General features: G+C 39.4%; 1 protein-coding gene and 1 non-coding gene across 2 annotated transcripts in view; both read left to right on the plus strand.

Annotated features, from left to right (window-relative positions):
• Mcm6 (minichromosome maintenance complex component 6) overlaps positions 1-18,843 on the plus strand; it is a 42,395-nt gene that overhangs the window by 5,035 nt on the left and 18,517 nt on the right. The window contains exons 3-11 of the mRNA XM_090342875.1: positions 992-1,102; positions 3,938-4,187; positions 8,320-8,485; positions 8,998-9,143; positions 10,107-10,257; positions 12,418-12,559; positions 16,188-16,329; positions 16,898-17,005; positions 17,914-18,069. Of these exons, the coding sequence (XP_090199001.1) occupies positions 992-1,102; positions 3,938-4,187; positions 8,320-8,485; positions 8,998-9,143; positions 10,107-10,257; positions 12,418-12,559; positions 16,188-16,329; positions 16,898-17,005; positions 17,914-18,069 (1,372 nt within the window). The remainder of the gene's footprint in view (positions 1-991; positions 1,103-3,937; positions 4,188-8,319; positions 8,486-8,997; positions 9,144-10,106; positions 10,258-12,417; positions 12,560-16,187; positions 16,330-16,897; positions 17,006-17,913; positions 18,070-18,843) is intronic.
• Positions 4,303-4,407, plus strand: LOC150056446 (U6 spliceosomal RNA). The gene has a single exon (XR_016537360.1). It is a non-coding gene; the product is annotated as a U6 spliceosomal RNA (small nuclear RNA).

Below are 18,843 nucleotides of genomic sequence, written 5' to 3' on the forward strand. Positions count from 1 at the left end.
AGAGTTCTAGCCTTGAGAAAGTCCAAGGACAGTGCTCAGGCTCTGAGCTAAAGACCAGGACTGGCAAAAAAAAAAAAAAGAAAGAAAGGAAAAAAAAATAAAAAAATTTAAAAAAAAAGGACATAATAATACAGTTCATGCTTCTAAAGAAGTGGAAGTTAAGATGTTTGTATTGTGGCCAACACAGCGACTCACACCTGTAATCCTAGCTACTCAAGAGGCTGAGATCTAATGATCAAGGCTCAAAGCCAGCCCAGGCACAAAAGGCCCTGAAATTCTTATCTCCAGTTAACCTCTAGAAAACAGGAAGTGTGGGGCTTGACTCAAGGGTAGGGCATTAGCCTTGAGCTGAAATGCTCAGGGACAGCGCCCAGGCTAAGTGCAAGCCCTATGACCCACCAAAAAAAAAAAAAAAAAAGTTTGTATTTTGATGCATACCTGGCAAAAAATAATGCCATCTCAGTCGTGAGACACTACTGCATGGGAGTTACATGTAGGAAGGTTGTGATTCAAATCAAGCCCTGGGCAAAAGAAAAAAAAAAACCTGGAGCCTACCAAAAAATTTAAAGCAAAAAAAAAAAAAAACAAAAACAAAAAATGGAGGCATGGCTTAGGTGGCAAATTGCTTGAGGCAAATGTGAGGTCAGGTTCACATTTCAGTGGAGTCTGCTTTACTGGATTGTTAAACAGCTCAGAAAATTCAGCGAACCGAGCCAAATGCTGGCAAGGTGATTGTTCAGGAATAGTGGTAAATAATGAAAGGTAGTAGATATCAAGGTATGGGATTATGTTTTTGATTCTATTTGTAGTAAAATTAGAAGAGAGGCTCCTAAGCCTAAACTCAATAATAGAAGTGTCTTGCAAAGCTAGGCTCTTAAGCTTCATTTTGATCAGAAGAAATTCTTCAGTTTCAGCTATTGGCATGCATAAAAAAGGAAAGAGGTCTTGATAGATTTTTTTCAGATATCATTTGACTGCTTTTGTTTTTCAGAATCTACCCTTACCTCTGTCGGGCATTGAAAACTTTCGTCAAAGACCGAAAAGAAATCCCTCTTGCCAAGGATTTTTATGTAGCATTCCAAGACCTACCTAGCAGACACAAGTAAGAATCCTTTGGAAGAAAAATAACTCTGCAAATAGTGTCAGTATCATTTAGCAGTCAAAAAACCTTGAGAAGAGGCTGAGAGTGTAGACTAGTGATAGACTGCTTGCCTAGCATGCACAAAGACTTGAATTTGATTCTTCAGTACCTCATACACAGAAAAAGCTATGGCTTAAGTAGTAGAGCGCTAGCCTTGAAGAATGCACAAGGACAGTACTCAGGCCGAGTCCAAGTTCCAGAACTGGAAAAAGAGAAAGATGAAAACAAAACAAACAAAAAAACATTCAAGAAGCTAGCTTTTTTATGGCTCACATGCATAATCTTAGCTTCTGAGATCTGAGAATCAAGGGTTCAGAGGCAGTATGGGCAGAGAAATTTCCTGAGGTATTTTATCTCCAACTAACCAGCAAAAAAGTAAACTGGAAGGTTGGCTCAAGAGGCAGAGGTCCAGCTCTGATTGGAAAAGCCAAACAAGAACTTGAGGTCCTGAGTTCAAGACACTGCTAACATGAAAAAAATGTTTTTTACCTTGATTTTTTTTTTTTGTGGGGTGGGGGCAGGCCCCAGTTTTTTTAGATTTTTCTGCCTAAATCATACAAAAGATAGAATTATAAAGAATGCTTACAAATTAATACTATTTAGTAGTAGAGTTGACACTTAACATGTGTAAGACCCTAGAGCTGATCCATAGCACTACAAAAATAAGTAAATCAGAAGTGAATTATAAGCATGTGTCACCATGCCTGGCTTAGGAGGTTGGCTTTTTTGAAAAATTAATACCCTTTGTACAAAAAGTTTAGCTTTGGAGAAACTTGTTATTCTGTGGAGATGAAATTGGAAGGAAGGAAAGTAAAATAGATGCTTAGGGTTTTTTGTTTGTTTTGTGTGGGGTATGTGCCAGTCTTGGGTCTTGAACTGGGCATGGGTAATGTCCCTAAGCTTTTCTGCTCATAATTAGCATTCTACCACTTGAGCCATAGCTTCACTTCAACTTTTTTTTGGATAATAAGTGATAGGCATTTTATGGAATTTCCTGCTCAGGCTGACTATGATCCATGATCCTCACATCTTAGTTTCCTGAGTTGTTAGGATTATAGGCATGAGCCACCAGCAGCTTTCTCCATGAGACTCTTACCTCCAATTAATCACCAGAAACCAGGAGTACCACCGTGGCTCAAGTACTAGCCTTAATCAAAAGAGCTTGGGGACAGTGCCAGGCCCCAAATTCAAACCCTACAACTGACAAAAAAAAAAAAGGAAAACAGCTGGAGAATGTGGCTTAGTGGGAGAGTGTCTAGCATTCATGAAGCCCTGGGTTCATGCTCTGGACCACATAAGCAGAAAATGCCAAAAGTGGCACTATGGCTCAAGTGATAGAGTGCAGCCTTGAACAAGAAGCTCAAGGACAGTGTCCCCAAGCCCTATTTTTTTGCTCAAAGCTAGTGCTTTTGTCTTAAGCCAAGGCTTTACTTCAGTTTTTTGGTGTTTAATTGGAGGTGAGAATCTCAGGGACTTAACTGCTTCAGGTAGCTTAGAACCAGCAGTCTCCTGGGCAATTAGGATTACAAGCGTAAGGCTATTTTCTTCTGTTTTTTTTGTTTGTTTGTTTTGTTTTGTTTTGTTTCATTTTTGGTTGGTTGGTTGGTTGAACTCGGCCTGGGCACTGTCCCTGAGCTCTTCAGCTCAAGGCTAGAGAGAGCTCTACCATTAGAGCCACTGGGCCACTTCTGAGTTTTTGGTGATAAGTTGAGGATAAGAGTCTCACAGACATTCATGCCCAGGAGGCTTTGAACTTCGATCCTCAGATCTCAGCCTCCTGAGTGGCTAGGATTACAGGCATGAGCCACCAGTGCCTGGCACCCTGCTCATGAGACTCTTTTCTTTTTTTTTTTTTCTTTTTGCCAATCCTGGGGCTTGAACTCAGTGCCTAAGCACTGTCCTTGGGCTTTCTCAAGGCTAAAATTCTACCACTTGAGCCACAGCACCACTTGTGGCTTTTTCTATGTATGTGGTACTGAGGAGTTGTACCCTGGTCTTTGTACATGCTAGCAAGCACTGTACCACTAAGCCAAACTCCCAGTCCAAGGCTATTTTATTTAAGTTTTTTACAAAAGATATTTTAACTCAATCTAATAGTTCATAAGTACAGTGCATCCTTTTCTCCCTCCAACCTTTGTAAATTTTATTCTAAGTGGGTTAATAGCTAATAGAAGACCAGAAGATTATTAACATGTTATTTAGGATAGTCAAATTTATACCATGATGGCAGGTATTCAGTACAGAGAGGTAAGTAATTATGCATAATACTTAGTTCTGCTTTCATGGTCATTTTCCATGTTTTTTTATGATGTTGACAGATGTTACAATAAGAACTTAGGGTCTGGGCACTGTCCCTGAGCTTCTTTTGCTTAAGGCTAGCGCTTTACCACTTGAGTCACAACACCAGTTTTTGGTACTGAGGAATCTCCAAACTGCCTTCCATAGTAGTTGTATATTTTTATACATTTTAATTTGTGTTGTATAATTTAGGAATAAGTATGTTAACTAAATTATTCTTCTAGGGAAGTCCATGGAGTAATATGTCTTTTAATGTGTGTGTGTTGGCCCCTAAGTTTCTTTGATCAAAGCTAGTACTACCACTTGGGCCATAGTTCCACTTCCAACTTTTTTTTTTGGTAGTTCAGTAGAGATAAAAGTTACACAAATACTATCCTGCCCTGGCCGGTTTTGAGCCATGATTCTCATATCTCAGCCTTCTGAATAGCTAGTTTGTAGGTTTGAACCACCAGCCCCAGGTTGGGAAATATTAACTAATAGGCATTTGTCTTTAACCAGGATTCGAGAGCTCACCTCATCCAGAATTGGTTTGCTCACTCGCATAAGTGGTCAGGTGGTCCGGACTCACCCAGTGCACCCAGAGCTTGTGAGCGGAACATTCCTGTGCTTGGACTGTCAGACAGTGATCAAGGATGTAGAGCAGCAGTTCAAATACACACAACCAAACATCTGTCGAAATCCAGTTTGCGCTAACAGGAGGAGATTCTTGCTGGATACAAATAAATCAAGATTCGTTGATTTTCAAAAGGTACTTATTTACTCATGATTCAGTCAGGTTCAGTCTATATAATTTACTCTTAGACTTATTTAAATTGTAAACTCAATTTTTATGTAAGTCAAGCATCATTAAAAGCCACTAAATTGTGCTCGCTTCTACAGCATATATACTAAAAATTGGAATGATAAGAGATTAGCATGGCCTCTGTAGAAGGATATACGCTCAAATTTGTGAAGCACTACATTAAAATAAAAAGTTGCTAAATTTAAGCCTTAAGCTGCCAATACTTTTGTTTGTTTGTTTTTGTGGGAGGAGAGGGACAGCTTTTGGGATTGAACCTAGCGTGTGCTTGATAAGTACTACCACTTGAGCCATGCCCCCTATACTGAAACAAAACTTTTCATGTATATTTACTTTTCCTTTCCCCCACCCCACAGTTCTGGGGCTTGAACTCAAAAGACACTTTTTACTCAAGACTAGTACCTTGCCACTTGAGCCTCAGCACCACTTCTGGCTTTTTCTTAGTATGTGGTACTAAGGAATCAAACCCAGGGTTTCATGCATGCTGGGAGAACACTCTACTGATAGGCTATGCTCTTGGCCTAACTTCCAGCTTTTTCTATGTCTGAGGTATGGAGGAACCAATCCCAGATCTTCATGCATGCTAGGCAAGCACTCTACCACTAGGCCAAACTCCTGGCTCTCATATATATTTCATTAATATATAATTACAATTTTTGTTTTTGTTTTGTAGGTCATGGGTCTTGAACTCTGGGCCAGGGTGCTGTCCCTGAGCTCTTCAGCTCAAGGCTACTGCCCTACCCCTTGAACCACAGCACCACTTCCAGTTTTCTAATGGTTAATTGGGAAATGGGAATCTCACGGACTTTCCTGCCCAGACTGGCTTTGAACTGGGATCCTCAGATCTCAGCTTCTTAGGTAGCTAGGATTACAGAGCCACCAGTTCCTGGCTATGATTACATTTATAGTTTTTGTTAACCTTAGATTAGAAATTCTTTCATAATAGTTCAAAAATAGCAAATTATTACAAATTGAAAACAAGAAAAACTTTGGAGAAGTAACTTTTTAGTGTAAAACTTCAAATTGGTTTGAGAAAGGTGAAATTGTGAGAAAAAGGATAGACCAGGATGAAAGTAAAAGATTACCTTGACTGGAGTAGAGGTACCAGAAAAAAAGATTAACTGAATGAGATTTTGATAGGAGGCCTGGAAATACTTCAGTCTTTTAGTCTGAGCATGAAAAACTTGGGTCTGTCATAAACAATGGTGATATTTAAGACACTTAACTGAACAGTGGTTTTAGGATTTTGAAGTTTTAGTTAACCTAAGTGGGAAGTTATAGATGGCGGAGAACACAGTGGTAAGAGTAAAGAAGAATACATTGAATATCAACAAGTCTCTGTTTTGGTTTGTTTGCTTGCCAATCCTGGGGCTTAAACTCGGACTGAGCACTGTCATTGGCCTTTCTCAAGGCTAGAGCTCTACCATTTGAGTCACAGAACCACTTCGAGCTTTTTCTGAGTATATGGTTCTGAGGAGTTGAGTCTAGGACTTTGTGCATGCTACGCAGTCTACCAATAGGCTACGTTCCTAGCTCCAGCAAGTCTCTGTTACGAGTATACAAAGAAGAAAAAGTTGAAACAGCCTATAAAATGGAATGATTGGCAAAGAAGTAATACTGAATTTAGTCCTTATCTTTTTCTTAGTATTAAACAATTAAACTTAGTGCCTCACACTTGCCAGGAGAGAACTGTACCAATTCAGCTATATTCTCGACCTCCTAACTAAGTTTTCTTATATTAACTGGTAGGTTATAAGAAGCATATTCTACCAACACCTCTTAGCAAGAGATTTTTTTCATTGTTTCATTTGTTTTTAAGGGATGTTTTATGGTTTTAAAAGAACATGACACAGGACTAGTCATGTGGCTTAATGGTAGAGTACTTGCCTAGGATGTATAAAGCCCTGGGTTCAATTCCACATAAATAGGAAAAGCCAGACATAGCTCTTTAAAATGGTAAAGTGGTAGCCTTGAGCCAAAAAAGCTCAAAGACAGTGCCCAGGCCTAAGTTCAAGCCCCAGGACTGGCCCAAAAAAAAGATGATGATGCAACAACCAAAATCAGTATGAATTTAGATTCTTTTTTTTTTTTTTTTTTTTTTGCCAGTCCTGGGCTTGAGCTCAGGGCCTGAGCACTGTCCTTGGACTTTCTCAAGGCTAGAGCTCTACCACTCGAGTCTCAGCACCATTTCCAGCTTTTTTCTATGTATGTGGTACCAAGGAATGGAACCCAGGTCTTCCTGCATGCTAGGCAAGCACTCTACCACTAGGCCAAACTCCCAGCCCCTGAATTTAGATTCTCAATCAGGTCTTGGATAGTCAGAAAATGATTGTAATAAGGGATATTATTTACAGTTGCAGACATTTGAAGATGGACTAGATAATTAATAGGCAATAATCCTTGTTTCTTTGCATTGCTGGCCATGACTATCATGCTCCATTGCATCCAGTCATTGATTGAGTCTCACCAAGATGCTCAGGCTAAACTTGGACTGAGATTTGATCTCTACCTCTCAAGTGACTAGTACAGGCTTGAGCCAATTATGCTGAAAAAATAAAAAATTTAGATGTGACATTTCTTGATGTTTACAGTTTCCAAATACTATACTTTAAAAAATATATATGCATGTGAGCTGGGTGCTGAAGGTTCGAAGCTAGTCCAGGAAGAAATGTCATGGTGAGACTCAAATCTCCAATTAACCACTCAAAATACCAGAAGTCACCGGGCACAGTAGCTCATGCCTGTAATCCTAGCTATTCAGGTGGCTGAGATGTGAGAATTGTGGTTCAAAGCCAGCCTGGGTCCTGAAGTCCATGAGACTCTTACCTCCAGTTAACCACCAGAAAACCAGAAGTAGTACTGTGGCTCAAGGGGTAAGGGGTAGCCTTGAGCTGAAGAGCTCAGGGACGATAACCTAGCCCAGAGATTGGGCTGAAGTTTTGAGCTGAAGAGCTCTAAAACAGCGCCCAGGGCCCAGAGTTCAAGCCCCATAACTCCCAAAAAAGTGGAGTTCTGCTTGAGCAAGACAGTTCAGGTGGCCGGAGAGGGGGCCTAGTGATAGAGTGCTTCCTAGCATTCAGGAAGCCGTGGATTTGATTCTTCGGTACCACGCACACAGAAGAAGCCAGAAGTTGGCAATGTGTCTCAAGTAGCAGATCGCTAGCCTTGAGCAGAAAGTGTCCAAGGACAGTGCCCAGGCCTTGAGTTCAAGCCCCAGGACTGGCAAAAAAAAAAAAGTTGAGGAACAGTATCCTAGTCCCGAGTTCAAGCTCCATGAATGACCAGTTAGAAAAACATGTGGCTCTGATGTTAATAATTGAAAATTTGAGGTAGTGGGTATAAAAGTACGTTGGTTGTAATGTTATGGCTTGTGCCTGTAATCTTAGCCAGAGGTGGGGATTAGAAACACAGCAACTCCCTATCTAAACCAATAGTTGGACATGGAGCCATGCATCTGTGGTTCCAGCCACAAAGCAGATTGAAGGTAAGATTGTAGTGTGAGGCAGTCCTGATTAAAAATGGGAGAATCTACCAAAATGTAAGGCAGAAAGAGAGCCATATGTGGCTGAAGTGGTAGGAAAACTTGCCTAGCAAGCTGAGACACTGAATTCAAACTCTAATTCTACCCTCTCCCCAAAAAGTTTATCAATTGTTTATATATTTCATTTGAAAAGTTTAGGGGAAATGGAAAGAGAACAGGTGTATATAATCAGTTTGAATAAAGGTTCAAGGTATTTTTTATGAGAATAAAAGTGATATTTTTAGTAGATCTAATGAGACCAAGTTATTTGAGAAGTTTTGGGGTAGAGTCACAAGTGCTGTCCCTGAGCTCTTTTCACTCAAGCCACTTTGAGCCATGTTGCCACTTACAGTTTTGGGGGAAGTAATTGGAGGTAAGAATCTTAGATTTTACTGCCCAGGGTTGCTTTTAACCTTGATCCTTGATCTCAGCCTCCTGAGTAACTAGGATTACATGCTAAGCCAGCTAAGGTACTTTAAACATGAATGTTGGCACATGTCAAATGTTTTACTGTATAGCATATGAGGGAATTGTCTTCTTACTCTTGACTGTATGTTACAGGTTCGAATTCAAGAAACTCAAGCAGAGCTTCCCCGGGGAAGTATCCCTCGAAGTTTAGAAGTAATCTTGAGGGCTGAAGCTGTGGAGTCAGCTCAAGCTGGTGACAAGTGTGACTTTACAGGGACACTGATTGTTGTGCCTGATGTCTCCAAACTTAGCACACCAGGTAGGTCTTGTGTGTCCCAAATTAAATTTGTCTTGGTTATCAGATCTGAAAGATATCCAGTTTCTCACATCTTTCTTAACTTTTTGGACTGCCAGTCACACAGGATAAGCAGAGAAGAAGTATGAGAATTAAAAAATTGATTTTCTACAGATGTTGTTCTGATTGTTTTTAAACTCTGAGAACTTCCAATCTATAGAGCCAGGAGTTTGGCCTAGCAGTAAAGTGCTTACCTAGCATTCAGGAAGACCTGGGTTCGATTCATTGGTACCACATACATAGAAAAGGCCAGAAGTGGTGCTGTGGTTCAAGTGGTAGAGCTCTAGCCTTGAGAAAGTGCAAGGACATTGCTCAGGCTCTGAGTTTAAGCCAGGACTGCCCCCCACCCTCCCAAAAAAAATCATTGTATGTATAGCCTTGATTTGAACAATATTGCTTTTCAGAGCCTTTAGTGTTAATAAATATGAAGCAGCCTACCTAGTAAATCATTGAATTTTGATTATTTAATCCTTTAGGAGCACGTGCAGAAACTAATTCCCGTGTGAGTGGTGTTGATGGATATGAGACAGAAGGCATTCGAGGACTCCGGGCCCTTGGTGTTAGGGATCTTTCTTACAGACTGGTTTTTCTTGCGTGTTGTGTTGCACCAACTAACCCACAGGTCAGTCTCTGTTTTATGACACTGGAGATCAAACTCAATATAGACACTTTATTGCTAGGAAATCATTGAACTATGTCTCCAACCTTAAGTGTGAGATTTAATAAAATGATGAAAGTTGGGAAAGATCTTCTCTGTGGCTCATTTTCATCTACATATTGGAGATTAATATTCTATTTTTGTTTGCCTTTTGAGTATCTAGATACATGACCATGCAGAATGAGACAGTATAATAATGATGCATTTTGGTATGGAAACCCTTAATATTTTAGGGAGTTGTTTTTTTTTTTTTTTCCTTCCGTTTGCAGAAGAAATAACAGGGTTTGAACTCAGGATCTTGGATTGGCCTGACTTTCTCGCTTACCCTGCCACATGAGCCACACCTCTGGCTTGACTTTTTTGGTTATTTGGTAATACAATCCCCAGAATGTTTCTGCCTTGGTTAGCTTTGATCCATCCAGACAGCCTCCTGAGTAGCTAGGATTACGAGCATGAGTTACTCAGACCTAGCTGTTTTTTTGTTGTTGTTTTGGTTTGGTTTTGCCATACATTAGGTTTGGGGAGGCAGGTAGAGTTGGAATTTATAGTGACATTTCTTTTTTGCCAGTCCTGGGGTCTAAGCACTGTTCTTGGGCTTTCCTCAAGACTAGCACTCTACCACTTGAGCCACAGCACCACTTCTGGCCTTTCTATGTATGTGGTACTGAGGAATCAAACCCAGCTTTTCATGTGTGCTAGGCAAGCAGTGTACCACTAGGCCAAATTCCTGGCGTATAGTGACATTTCTGTGCACGTATATACTAATGAACTCTGTCATTCCTTCTTCTTCCTCAAAATAGGTTTATTGTTCTATTTCCATATATGCAAACCTCCTAAACTGTCTCAAGTTTTTTTGTTTGTTTTTTTTTTTTTACTTCTTTAAGCTTCTATACTAGTATTTTTCTTTTTTCCCTCTCCACTACTCAGTTTGGAGGGAAAGAGCTCCGAGATGAGGAGCAGACAGCTGAGAGCATTAAGAACCAAATGACTGTGAAGGAATGGGAAAAAGTATTTGAAATGAGTCAAGATAAAAATCTATACCACAATCTTTGCACCAGCCTGTTCCCTACTATACATGGTAAGAGTTCTATTTGTGGCATAAACTTGAAATCAAAATGATTATAAAGAACAAGTAGTTTTCTTTTTTTGTTGACTATGGGGCTTGAACTTAGGGCCATTGGTACTGTCCTTGACCTTCTTTTGCTCAAGACTAGAACTCTACTATTTGAGCCACAGCACCATTCCAGCTTTTTCTGAGTAGGCTGACAGACTTTCTTACTTGTGCTGGCTTTGAACCACCATCAGATCTCAACCTCCGGAGTAGTTTAAGATTACAGGAATGAGTCACTGGCTTCCAATAACAAGTAGTTCCTTAGTGCACATGGGAGATTATGACAGTTTTATCATTGGATTAGAACAGGGATTATTTTAAAAAAGAAACATAGCCAGATACCCATGGCTCATGGCTATATTCTTAGTTACTCAGGAGGCTGCAGTCTGCCCAGTCAGTAAAATTCCTATATTATCTCTTATAAACTCAAAGCTGGAAGTGGTGCTGTAACACAAGAGGTACAGTGCTAGCCTTGAGCAAAATAGTGCACAAGTCAAGCCCTGGGACTTGGATACAATAAAAACATGATTTTGCTTGTGTGAGGTATCTAGACAGATTCGTAGAGATTAAAGTAAAATAAAAGTTATAAGCAACTGGTGAATTGAGAGAAATGAGTTGCTTAATATATAGAGTTTCTGTGATGCTAAAAACATTGTAGAAAGGCATAGTTTTTGTTTTACTTTGTTTTTATGGGTCATGGGGCTTAAACTTTGGGCCTGGACACTATCCCTGAACTCTTCAACTCAACTCTACTGCCCTACTCCTGAGCCACAGCCCCACTTCCTGTTTTCTAGGGATTAATTGGAGATAAGAGTCACGAACTTTAGTGCCTGGGCTGGCTTTGAACCCAGATCCTTAGATCTCAGCCTCCTGAGTAGCTAGGATTACAGGCATGAGCCACTTCACAAAGCAGAAAGACATAGTTTTAACAGTAATATGAAAAAATTGCATGAGTTGGACACTGATGTCTCAACCCTGTAATCCTTGCTACTCAGGAGGCTGAGATCTGAGGATCTGCGTTTGAAACCAGACTGGTCAGACAAATCCAAAAAAGTCATGCCTGCAATTGACCAGCAAAAAAGCCAGAAAAAGAGGTTTGGTTGAAGTGTTAGGTAGATTACTTGGGATGATCAAAAAAGAGTGGGGGTGATGGTGGCTCAAAACTGTAATCCTAAACTCAGAAAGCTGACACCTGAGAATTCAAAGCCAAGCAGAGCTGGGAAAGTCCATGAGACTTCTCTCCATTTAGTCAGAGAAAAAACTGGATATAGTGCTGCGGCTCAAGTAGAGCACTAGCCTTGAGCAAAAAGTTCAGGGACAACACACAAGCTCAGTTTGAGCTCCACAGAAGGCCAAAAAAACCCCACAAAAAACAGTGAGGCCCTGAATTTAAGCCCCTATATCATCAAAAAAGAAATGTAACTAAGAGAATGGAACCAAACACTTGAAAATTTCCAAAATAATCTAAATCCGTAGCCCTCCTGCCTAAAGCCTCCCAAGTGTTGAAACTGTCTGCTTGTCCTTGGAACTGGGATTTTTAAATTCAGTGTCACATTTACTATGCAAGTGCTCTCCACCAGCTCTTTACGCTGTATTTGTCAGATAGGGAATTGTCCTTTACCCAGGTCAGTATTAGTCCATGATGTTCCTGATAGATAGCAGGTATAACAGATTTTGGTAGAATTGCAAAACTGCATTAGAAAGACCTAGTAAATGGACTACAGGCATGCATATACTGCTTACAAATGTGGGCTATGGTTCATGTATTTGCAGGGAGAAATCTTTGAGGGCTAAGACATTGGGAAAAATTATGTGTAAAAAGTAGCATTTAAAAAATACCACAAAATGTCCAGTATAAGTACCATTTTTTTAATGGAAAACCATTTTTAAAAAAACTTAAGGATAAAGGAAGGCTCTTAAAATGATGAGTATCTGTGATATGGAAGTCATTGCTACAGTGGCTGTTAAGTCCACAGAACAGGAACCAAGATCACCAGCCAGGTAGTTTTGTGCCAGTCTTATGCTTTGCTTGAGCTGTATCTGTTGTTGGTAAATATGACCTGTGCAATTTCCTTTAGAATCATTTCATTTTTAAGTTTTTTATCTGTGCCTTTCTTTTCATTTCAGGCAATGATGAAGTAAAACGGGGTGTTCTGCTGATGCTCTTTGGTGGTGTTCCAAAGACAACAGGGGAAGGGACTTCTCTTCGAGGGGACATAAATGTTTGTATTGTGGGTGACCCAAGTACAGCTAAGAGCCAATTTCTGAAGTAAGTGTTTGCTTGATGTAGAAGTGCAGTTCCAGGTTTGCTATGTTACTAAGCAATAAGTTCAGTTTAACTAGAGCTGGAGTGTATACTATGACTGTATATATAACTCACTAGTAACTTGGAAATTTTTTTTTGTCTTTTTGGGTACTGGGGATTGAATCCCAGACATTGCACTTCCTAGGCAAGCTCTTGGCTTCTGAGCTACATCCTAGTCCCAAATTTATTTAGGCAGTCCTGAGGCTTGAACTTGGGGTCTAGACATTGTCCATGAACTTGTGCTCAAGGCTAGGGCTCTACCACTTGAGCCACAGCACCACTTCTAGCCTTTTCTGTTTATGTGATACTGAGAAATCGAACCCAGGGCTTCATGCATGGTAGGCAAGCACTCATCACTAAACCACATTCCTAGCAAACTGATTTTTTTTTTTTTGTCCTGGGTTTTGAACTCAGGGCCTGAACAGTATTCCTTGGGCTTTCTCAAGGATAAAACTCTTAACACTTGAGCCATAGCACCACTTTCCAGCTTTTTCTATGTATGTGATACCAAGGAATTGAACCCTGGTCTTCCGTGCATGCTAGGCAAGCACTCTACCACTAGACCAAACTCCCCGTTCCCCATCCCACCTTTAACTTTTTTTTAAGAATTTATTAATGTCCAGGATCAGGAAAACGAATAACAACAGATGCTGGAGGGGATGTGGCCAGGAGGGATCCCTACTATACTGTTGGTGGGAGTGTAAACTCGTTCAACCACTATGGAAAGCAATATGGCAGTGCCTCAAAAGGCTATTCCACTACTTGGCATTTACCCAACCATCCAGAAACTAGGGCATACTAAATCCACTACCACAACAATGTTCATTGCAGCATTATTCACCATAGCAAAAATATGGAACCAACCTAGATGTCTCTCAGTTGATGAGTGGATCAACAAGTTGTGGTATTTGTACACAATGGAATTCTATGCTGCTGTCAGAAAAAACAACATCACCCCATTTGTTAGGAAATGGAAAGTCTTAGAAAAAATCATATTAAGTGAAGTGAGCCAGACTCAAAGGAACTTAGGCTCAATGGTTCCCCTCATTTGTCATAATCAGTAGAAACCTTGGGCTCTACTAGCAGAGATCTGCAGTAAAGCAAAACCTTGATACATAAGGCCATATAGTATGAAACTAATTGAAAAGACCTTCAGGATATTGAAACAAAAGCCATACAATGAATGATTGTTGTCCTTAATGTACTGTGTTATCCTCTTTTGCTGTCCCTTGGTTATCTCATATTGTTACAGTATCTCACTTTGTTACCTGATATATCAGATATATTTGTATTTGGTTATTTGAAATTGGATAGGGAAGGGGGGAAAACCAAGACGGGTCGGGGGGGCGGGTAATGGGGACCAAGACATGTGAAAGGGTATCAATATATATGAATTAATGCACCTTCTATCTGGCAAATATCATATAACCCTTTTATTAATTACAATAAAAAAGAAAAAGAATAAAGTAATTGAAATATGAAAAAAAAGAATTTATTAACACTGATTTTTACATCATATTTCAAATGACATGTTTAACAAACAAGTATTCAAGAAGGGAATCTATATACAAGCACTGGCACTTAGTTTTTAGAACATAATCAAAATTAAGTTAAGGGTTTGTATATCATAGATACATATTAATTTATGAAATAAAACATTATGTCTATAGTCATAGGTTTTTATGTCTATGTAGTTATGTTTATATTTCCAATACCATGTCCATAGCATTGGGTATGCAAATATTGAGTCCACACTCTTGTACTGTTTGGATCTAATAGCCACATATTAAGGATACCATGTGCCTTTTGTTCCTTTGGTCTTGACTTTGCTCTAGATTCATCTACTTCCCTGCAAATGCCATTATTGTATCTTGTCTGTTGGCTATGTAGAATTCTTATGTGTATTTTTCTGTATCCATTCATCTGCAGTAGGGCATCTGGATTGTTTCCATTGCCTGGCTATTATGAATAGTGCAGAGATGAACATAGCTGAGCAGGTGTCCTTATCATATCTTGGATTATGATGTTCAGGGTACCACCTTTAACTTTTAAGCATGGCCCTTTTAATCATGGCACATGCTGTAGGTTTCATACAATCTTTTGACTGGTTAAGAAAAAGTCCTTTATCAGACTTGATAGTGCCTTTGTTCTTAAATTTTTGTGGTTTTTTTTATTTGTTTTGCTTTTCTTGTTTTATGCTGGTTCTAGGGCTTGTACTTGGAGCCTAAATACTATCCCTGAGATTTTTATTTTTATTTTTTTAGTGGCAAACGTGGGGCTTGAATTCAGGGCCTGGGCACTGTCCCTGAGCTTTATTTGCTCAAGGCTAGTGCTCTACTACTTGAGCCATAGTTCCAACTTTGGGCCTTTGGGAAGGTTAATTGAAGTTAATAATCTCAAGGACTTTCCTGCCCTGGCTGACTTTGAACCACAATCCTCAATCTTAGTCTCCTGAGTAGCTAGGATTACAGGTATGAGTCACCTTTAGCCTATCTGAGATTTTTTGCTCAAAGTTAACTAGGATTCTACCACTTTAGCCATAGCTCCACTTCTGGCTTTTTAGTATTTAATCAGAGATAAGGGTCTTGTGGACTTCTCTTATTTCATAGACTTTCCTGCCTCTGCTGGCTTCAAACCATGGTCCTCATATCTCTACCTCGTGAGAAGCTACGTTTATAGGCTTGAGCCACCTGCACCCAGCATTTATTGTGTTTTTATGATGGAAGTCTACTTTCGTCCTGTTAATTTTAGTTGTGATTTTTTTTTTTAATTCAAGGAAGGATTTATTTTGGCACATGGTACCAGAAGATTCAGTCCACCCTGGACAATTGCTTAACCCCAAAGACTTGGACTAAATGTCAGAACAGTGAGAATGTGTAGTCTAAGTGTATTCATGGAAGACAGGAAGCAGAGGAGGGGAAATAAGATTTATGTTTGCTCTGCCAGATAATGCAGCCCATGGTATCTGTCCATGATGCTGGTGATGGTCTACTTCAGCATGGAATTAAGACCAATGAACTTTACCCTGTCTTATATCCATTCTTCACCTTGCCATTTGTTACTGGTATTAGGCACAATTCTCATTGGATACTCAGTGTCTGTAAGACTAGTTGAAAATCTTGGAGTAGATTATTGCTACTAAAATGATTAGGTCTGATAAAATTGATATTTTAATTTCTATTCTACAGTAATAGATCTATTTATAAAGCCAAAAGAGAGCGGGGAACTTGGCCTAGTCGTAGAGTACTCGCCCAGCATGCACAAAGCCCTGGATTCGATTCCTTGGTACCACATACACAGAAAAAAAAGCTGGAAGTGGTGCTGCGGCTCAAGTGGTAGAGCGCTAACCTTGAGAAAGCTCAAAGACAGTGCCCAGGCCCCAAGTTCAAACCCCAGGATTGGCAAAAGAAAAGCTAAAGGAGATGAAGCTTCCCATTTATTTGTGGCATATGTCTTTTATGAAATGCATTAGCTTACTACTGTTGTCGTATTCTTTCAGAATTGAGTTATTGAAGTATATAATTCCTCAGAGTTCTTTTTGAAAAAGTGCTGTGAAATCACATACTAATGAGTATTTGGTAATGTTGAACAGGCATGTGGAAGAATTCAGCCCCAGAGCTGTCTACACCAGTGGCAAAGCATCTAGTGCTGCTGGTTTAACAGCAGCTGTTGTGAGAGATGAAGAATCTCATGAATTTGTCATTGAGGCTGGAGCTTTGATGCTGGCTGATAATGTAAGAATGTTTTCTACTCTCTGATATAATAAATCAGAATACCCCCTACTCGACCAGTAATTAAGATATCCTGGTGGGGAGAAAAAAAGCATCCTTACTGCATAATTTGTTGCATTAATTTAGAATTAATTTTAATTGTCAATGTTAATCAATGCTACTGTTTAAAAATAGCTTCTCTGAACATGTATGGTGCTTGACTAGTGCTTCTCAGTTTTTGTTTTGCAGATTGACCAATATAAATCTATATATTGGCATATGTTGCATTACCCATGTATTATATATAGATCACTTAAACTTGTGTATGCATGTCAGTTATAGTAATATTAACTTCTGTTATATTCCACTTTCATCTCCAGTCTAGAACTGAATGCTGAAATGACCCTGGCTACCTTGACACTGAGGTAGTATCTGTATATTTTTAGTTAGCCCTGTATTGAATTATCTTGCTCAAAAGAGGGAAGGGCAATTTTTAACTATTTTCCACTTTTTTGAAGGTCTGTGGACATGAACTTGTTAGTCATTTGTATACCTTTAAGGCAGTTTTTAATACTGGATGAGTTTGTTACAGGGTGTGTGTTGTATTGATGAGTTTGATAAGATGGATATTCGAGATCAAGTTGCTATTCATGAAGCTATGGAGCAGCAGACAATATCCATCACTAAAGCAGGTGTGAAGGTATGTGTATCTGCTTTTATTCCACAGCATTATGTTTAGGTTTCTAGATGAGTAGTAAAAGATGAATCCATTGCTTCAACATTTGTTGATATTTTTAAGATGAAAAGTATAATTCTGAGAACTACCAATCTAGAGATTAAGATACTGTGCAAAATATTACTATATCAAAATAATAGTACTAATAAAATGAAACTAACTACTGTAACCCTTATTAGGAAGAATCTTAAACTTTTTAAATACAGCAATACATTTAACTAGAGAGAAATTGTAACTGTATGACTTTGTTACCTGATATATTGTATATATGTTTATTTATTTATTTATTTGGAATCGTGAAGGGAAGGGAGAAGGGAAACAGGAACAAAAACATGAGAAGGGGTATCAGTGTTTGAGAATTAATGCACCTACTACCTGGCGAATGTAACTTTAATTCCTCTATACATTATCCTGACGATAAAGAAAAAGAAAAAAATGTTCAGTATTACACAAAAGTATCAATCTAATGACAGTATTTCCCTCTAACTTCTCAGTAAACAGGTACTGAAATTGTGTTCTAAATGTATGTATATCGAGTATATGCTCTGTTAGAGATACTTTATTCCTGGAATAAGCAAGTACAGATAGTTTCTTCATTTAATTTCCACATCAGCACAAGCAAATGGCTAGCAAAAGTACTTGTTTAAAGGTTATACACAAATACCACCAGCTTTGTGTAGATAGGAGTCTCTGTTTGCTGTATACTGTGTATTACCAGAGTTAAATTTTGGTATTTGTGAGTAAAATTTTTTTTTCTATGTACATGGTACTGAGGAATCAAACCTGAGCCTTCATGCATGCTAGGCAAGCACTCCGCCACTAGGCAAAACTCCCAGCCCTTTGTTCATTCTTTAGGTATCATTTCTTTTCAGGCAACTTTGAATGCCCGGACATCCATCTTGGCAGCAGCAAATCCAGTCAGTGGACACTATGACAGGTCAAAGTCATTGAAACAGAATATAAATTTGTCAGCTCCCATCATGTCTCGATTTGATCTCTTTTTTATCCTGGTGGATGAATGCAACGAGGTAAAGAACATGAACTGTTAGTTTCTTTTTTTAGTTTCTTTTTTTAATTCCAATTTGAATAACGAAATAAGGATCGCTACTCAATAACTGGTATGTGCATATGGTGAGCTTTCATTTCTCTTCAGTAGCATAAAATTGAACCAGAGGGAGTTAGTAAGATGGTCATTTTGGCTGGGCATGGTGGCTCACACCTGTGATCCTAGCTACTCAGTAGGCTGAGATCTGAGGATCATGGCACTAAAGACTCTTTATCTCCAATTAATTCCTAGGAAATGGGAAGTGGGGCTGTGGCTCAAGTGTCAGGGTGGTAGCCTTGAGCTGAAGAGCTCAGGGACAGCGCCTAGACTCAGAGTTCAAGCCCCACAACACACACACACACACACACACACACACACACGATAAAAGCAGAGCTGTGGCTCAAGTGGTAGACACCAACCTGGATGAAAAAAACAAAGAACAAAGTGCTGTGACTTAAGTGGTAGAGTGCTTGTCTTGAGCGAAGAAGTTCAGTGACAGTGCCCAGGCCTTGATTTCATAGCCCCAGGACTGGCAGATAAAAAGAAAACCCAGTCGGGCCTTGGCTCAGCAGAAGAGCCCTTGCCTGGCAAGCACAAGGCCCTGGGTTCAGTCCCCAGCTCTGGGGAAAAAAAAAAGAAAACCCAGATGGCCTTTATCTGATTCACATATTAACATTTCTCCCCAATTTCTTATTTGCTCCCCAAATTCTTATTTGCTGTCTCTGTGTACATTTTTCCCCCTGATATTTTTTTATTG

This window comes from Megascapheus bottae, chromosome 12, assembly GCF_031878675.1.
Source record: "Megascapheus bottae isolate mThoBot1 chromosome 12, mThoBot2.hap1, whole genome shotgun sequence".
In the NCBI taxonomy this organism is placed as follows: Eukaryota; Metazoa; Chordata; class Mammalia; order Rodentia; family Geomyidae; genus Megascapheus; species Megascapheus bottae.